Raw genomic sequence first — 5,923 nt, 5'->3', positions numbered from 1 at the left:
CAATACCCGCCTGCCCTACTTTCACTTTGCAGCAAGCTATTGGTAAAACTAGGCTGAGTACTGTGTTCAAATACCATGATTGTGTAAAGAAGCGGGAATAATAATAATTTCTTTTGCACTTATTATTATCATCTCATTTGCACAAAAACACTTATTATTTTTTTCCATTTGATATTTCGTAAAATAAAGATTTTTAGTTTGGTGGAATGGTAAATATAGTCCCTAGATAACACTCGATCCAATCTTCATCATATAAGCGTTTAGAAGGAAGGTATTCAATGCTATTCATTAAATCTTTCGTTCAACATCGAATACAAGTTTCAATGACACTGCGAGCAAGTGTGAGGAGGAGTAGAAGACTATATTGATTTAGTATTCATTGTATATGACCTCGATTGATCTAATACAATGCTAAAGCAGACAAGTCTTGTAGTTTAATAATTCCTTCGACTTTTGCACAGGTTGCAATAAAATAAATAAGATGTTAAAAATGTCGCGATTGGTTGGTCTTTGTCGTGTTTTGCAAAGTTCTTATGCACGAACAAACACCTTCAGTACAAAGCTTTTAGCTGCTGTAAGCTCAGTAACTGTGTCGCCTCTACAGCCAAGTGGGACTTTGGGACTGGAGAATCGGACTTTCTCACTGAGCGCACGATGTGAGTTTTATCCTAGTAAACGTGACATTATTCAACCAAAAAAAAGTTCATTAGTGTACATGTTTAACCCACCCCACCAACGAAATAAAAACCATAACTGATCAAAAATAGATTGATCAGATATATAGTCAAACCTTGTTATCTCGAACCCATTAAAATACTTTGAGATATCCGAGGGTTCGAGATATCCAGGATGAAATACTTAAGGAATAAGTGATTGGGACTTCCAAATCACTACGACATATCCATGGTATTCGAGATATCAGTGTACGAGATACCGAAGTTCAACTGTATAGATAGAAAATAGATAGAATAGGTTGTGTAGATAAATTGTAGTAGAAGACAATAATAAACAGTTTGCCAGTACATTTCCTCTGAAAGTGTAAATGAGTGCTATTCTGGGGAGGGGTACTCCATGTGGAGTTGGATACCTTGTGTTATTATTATACTATGGATTGAAAAAATTATTACAGAAACAAGTGCCTTTGGGATAAACTAATATACTAGTACATGTATACAAACTCTTGCTTTGTGCAGACCCCCAAAAAATCAATGGAATTACTCTGAATTTACCTGTTTCACAATTGGCATTACAATGATGAAAAGGTACTAAAATATTTTGCGACAAGTTCTTCACTTCCACATATATTTCAAAATCTCTACATTGTTATTATGATTTCATGATTTTATGCAGATATGAAGAAAGCAAACACAAAAGCCAAAAAGCAGAAGAAGTCAAAGAAGGTCTTGGCTGATGATGATGATGATGAGGTGGAGATAGGAGCAGTGGTGGACATGGATACACTCACAGAAGAAATGGAGCAAGCACTAGAACACATGCAAAAGGAATTCATCCAAAATGTCTCCTTAAGACCATCAACAGGTGAGATACATTCAAGGTATGTTTAAATATATGCATGTGACTATGTGCTAAGAGACCAAAGTCTTTATCAACTGGTTTTTCTGTCATTCTGCAAATAGTTTCTAATCAGTAATATATTGATGTTCAAATACTAAAAGGTTACATGATTATCTGAGTACCCACATGAAATCTATTTCCAACAATATTTAAGAAAGACTTATCAGATTGATAGTCATGGACCTTATTCACAGGATGGCAATGGTCAATATGTCCCTTACTGATTTCCAGGTCAAAGGCCAGCAGCTTTTCTTCTTTACTTGTATTGTCTGATTGGCAGTCCTTGTGCTTTCCCTACAATAATTCTTATTTGGGCTCCCTCTCCTCATTTTCTTTCTCACCCTACCCATATTACTCTCTCACCCTCTCTCTACACATCTATTTGTTTGAAATGATTTACTTGGTAGTCATCAAAATATTTACGTAGGTTATGACAAATAACTAATTAATTTATCTGTATATAAAGGTTGAATAAGGGAAACATTTATATTTCATAACAATATCTTTTACCCACTCTGTCCTTACATTTTGAACTTAGCAGTTGGTAACTTGTGCAAAAATCTGTGTACTAGTTCAAGTGCTGGTTTCATGAATCATGGATATACATGCACTACAACATACTATGGACTGCCAAAAATTATAATTGAGCATCAAGAATAATGAAGACACACTTCTTCATTACTTCTATAAAAGTTCATTTCATGGTCTATGAATTAGATATATGCCAATTTTAATTTTGTTTTTCATTGTAGCTGCATATGAACATTTAATAATTGAGACGTCGGATGGAAGATACCCTCTAAATCAAATAGCTCAAGTTGCCATCCAGGGACCTATGATCATTATTAATATGGCTATATCCCCACAGGTAAGAAATAAACCTCATCCAATTTTAATTTTCAGCAGTTTGGAAATTATACATGCCTATAATTTGTAGTTTGAGAATTTGTTAATTAATTCTTTTAGCTAATGTGTATTATGTAATGATAAAGTGTTTTTGCCTTGAAAAGCCTGATGGAGAATCAAAATACATGTATTACCTTTTTTCAGTACATTAAAAATGTGGAAGATGTACTTAGAGAAAATCTGAATGTAAATCCTCAGATGGCTGGAACAACATTAACTCTGCCTGTGCCTAAGTATGTTTAAAACATGTATTTATTTTTAAACATTATTTTTTTACACATTAAATGCATTTATTTTCAATTATGATGAAGATGAATGTTAATACAAATGATTTTAAATTTGCTTAATTGCATGCAAGTTTAAAAACTGTAATATACTGTCTGTTTGCTCATCTGAGCTGAGAAGTCAGTAAAACATTTGTATGGCATCAGTCTTTCTGAATTTTTTGTATATTTTGACATTTTTCTTTACTGGTTTTTGGACTGAGACACCACTAGTTAAAGGGAGGCAAGATAGGGAAGATGTAATCTATTAAAATGCCCCCCCCCCTCCCCCCCCAAAAATCCCATAAAAAGTACTGTGTACATGTATATATGCAAGTTCAAATTAGGATCTAAAGTGGTTGCAATATGGGGACCAAATATTTCCATATCATATGTACATGTAATTCATACATGATCTTCAAATTTGAATGTTTCAAAATCTGTTTTTTAGGAATAGTAGACATATTTGTTCAAATTATGTTTCTCAGAAAGGCTAAAGTGGTATCTGCATACATATTTTCATGCATCTAGCTAAAATATTGAGAAGTCAACTGATTTTCAACTTCTCTATCAGAATCACCAGAGAATACAGACAAGAGATGGTAGAGAGGGTCAAAAAGATTGCTGAGAACTCCAAAGATGTGATACGACATATTCGTTCCAAGTATGTCAAAAAGCTTGATTCTATAAAGGACGTCGAATCAGATGATACTATTTTTGAATATTCCAAAAAGGTAAGCCAATTTCCAGGATGTTGAATCATTCACAATGTGTGGAAATTTGTTCTGAACCATACTCCAAGATATTTAAAAAGGTTCTTAAAATTGTTAAATGTACATGGCATAATTGAGCTTGAAAGTAAATGTGGAATAATATGCTGTAATAAGTGTTTCACATTGCTTAAATTTAAAACAATATTCAATTTTTAAATATTAAACTGATAAATTTTTGAAAGAATTTTATGAAAAGGATAGAGTTAAAATTCATATACATGTATTAAATACTATATAATTTTATTTGAATTGAAATATCATTATTTTATAAAAGTCATAAAACTATTTTTGACCTCTTAATAAACCATATACACTGTATTTATAAAGACACATCTCTGTTAATTACGAGGGCTGTTCGAAAATTATTGAGACAATTACTTTTACTCCACAAAGGACAGAGATAAATTCATGAAAATTCGCCAACATTTTATAAAGAACGAATAAAACAATTGTGCAAAATTTCTAATTTATAGGATAATTAGACAAGTCCCGGTGAAATTATAAACAAGCATATGTCTATTGACCTGGAGCAGCATCGCTACGTCATTTAACGTCAGGTCAGCCGATATATTCTTATTGTGAAATGACCAGGAAGCATTCAATCTACTTTCTCTGTCATTACATATAACATTTCCAAAATCAAACTGTGTCTTATAATATTTAATTGATTCTTTAAAAAATTTAAAAAAATAAAACCAGTGCTAGCGCTGTTGCTACCCCAGTGTAAAATATACACAAAGTGTCAAATACAGGTTGACTTCGCATCATGCAGTACCGAGTTATGCAACGCGTCAACGTTATTTAGTCCGTAATAATTGATGGTCGTCCGGGGCTTTTATTTTTACTCTGGTTGAATTATTTGTAAGAAAATGATATATACCAATGAAAAAAATAAACCCTTAGACATGTTTTATTGCATTGTTATTGTTTAGCGGGTCGTTTAGTCTGGAAAAGAGTTCTCAATACTGCTACACAAAATTTTAGGTATGATCGCTGCTCCGCCTTGACGTCAAAATCCGTTTTGTCGTCGTTATCAGATTGCTATACCGCGCGTAAATTTTTTAATGATCTCCGTATTTCTGATCGAAATTCTAACAAACTTGCACAAAATGAAGTCAAAGTTAAATTGAAAAATTATATACATAATTTGAATTATTTTCGCTCTTACTATGGGTCCACTGGGAGTTTTAACGTTGGTGTTACATATTTTCAATATCCGATTTCGTGACTGCGCCGGGTACCCCTACCATTGACACATTAATATTCCATTGAAAAGATGAAATAAAATATTTTTAAAATATTTCTTGTTTTTATTACTTCTTAGAGTTTGTCAAACGTATATGCAAATTTTCACCGAAAAACGTTCATTAGAAAGAAGAATATACACAATGTCTCAATAATTTCCGAACAGCCCTCGTATCTGCAGGCTTTGTTCTCTCTTTACTTTCTTATTTAAAACAATGAAGAAATGGGGGACTATAGCAAACGACCATCATTCAAATGGGGAGATAACTCAGAACAGTTCTTGTAACAAAATCACAAGAAGAAACCAAATTTGAGAATTTTTAATTTTCTTATTTTCAGATAGACTCTAAAACGAAGCTTTACGTCGATAAAATTTCTACTCTAGCAGCCAAGAGGAGTAAAGAAATAAATGCATGACAGAGATTTTGTATACAATAATTGTTACAATTAAATGAAATGAATATATTTGTGCAGAATCTTTTCTTGTTATTTTTCAATAGGTGACAATGGTTTCCAAAAAAAAAAAAAGTTGCAAAAATCAAAATGCAAGACAGACTGAGAGAATCAAGAGATAAAATGAGGCTTAGTCACTCTGTACTTCTCAGCTAGTTACATTTGTTATCAGATGGAAGCTTACTGAATAATCTACTCTCATGACCCAAGATTTTAGATGACCTTTTTCTTTCATATTCTAATGTAAAATTTTATTAATAACATTATCCTAGATTTTGCAATCAATTCAACTTTAATACTCTAAGGTAATACTTCCCTGGACATATTCCATTATAGTTATACTTGAAGGGAAACATATATTGCAAATTCACTATATAACAGTGTTTGAAATAACAGTGCGCCCGCAGCCCAAGACGCACAAATTTTGCAGTATAGGCAAACAAATTTACATTGTATCAATGCCCGGCCAGACATGTTAAAATGTTTGATAAGTTATATAAAAAGTAAAATTCATATAAGTTATAAATCTCTCTCAAATCAATTGATAGTATTGGAAACAAAGTGTAACAAGCCAAGAGGAAGAAATAGATTCGGGATCGAAGATGTCGCGACCTCGTCCCAATCACATACAGATAATGGCTAGAACAAATTTATAAGACATAATTAATAGACATTTGGTAGGGCTGACAACTTTCACTGCCAGTCAGC

General features: G+C 32.6%; 1 protein-coding gene across 1 annotated transcript; it reads left to right on the top strand.

Moving 5' to 3' along the window:
- Positions 1-300: 300 nt before the first annotated feature.
- On the top strand, positions 301-5,227 carry LOC133197261 (ribosome-recycling factor, mitochondrial-like). Its single transcript, XM_061333218.1, has 6 exons — positions 301-656; positions 1,351-1,539; positions 2,328-2,443; positions 2,626-2,714; positions 3,319-3,478; positions 5,102-5,227. Exons 1-6 carry the CDS (start codon positions 482-484, stop codon positions 5,177-5,179), a joined length of 807 nt encoding a protein of 268 aa, XP_061189202.1. The 5' UTR covers positions 301-481; the 3' UTR covers positions 5,180-5,227.
- Positions 5,228-5,923: the final 696 nt, after the last annotated feature.

The sequence above is a fragment of the Saccostrea echinata genome, unplaced genomic scaffold (genome assembly GCF_033153115.1).
Source record: "Saccostrea echinata isolate AGI-Se365-2 ecotype Australia unplaced genomic scaffold, CSIRO_AGI_Sech_v1 ptg000030l, whole genome shotgun sequence".
NCBI classification, from domain to species: Eukaryota; Metazoa; Mollusca; class Bivalvia; order Ostreida; family Ostreidae; genus Saccostrea; species Saccostrea echinata.
Note: the sequence above shows the minus strand (reverse complement) of the source record. Positions and strands in the feature narration are given on the sequence as shown.

Bases quoted from the DNA above. Each gene is read 5' to 3' on its own strand.
- LOC133197261 (XM_061333218.1), top strand. From the start codon at position 482: ATGTTAAAAATGTCGCGATTGGTTGGTCTTTGTCGTGTTTTGCAAAGT. The intron at 2,444-2,625 runs GTAAGAAATAAA...ACCTTTTTTCAG, and splicing joins ATATGGCTATATCCCCACAG to TACATTAAAAATGTGGAAGA. The intron at 2,715-3,318 runs GTATGTTTAAAA...CTTCTCTATCAG, and splicing joins TTAACTCTGCCTGTGCCTAA to AATCACCAGAGAATACAGAC.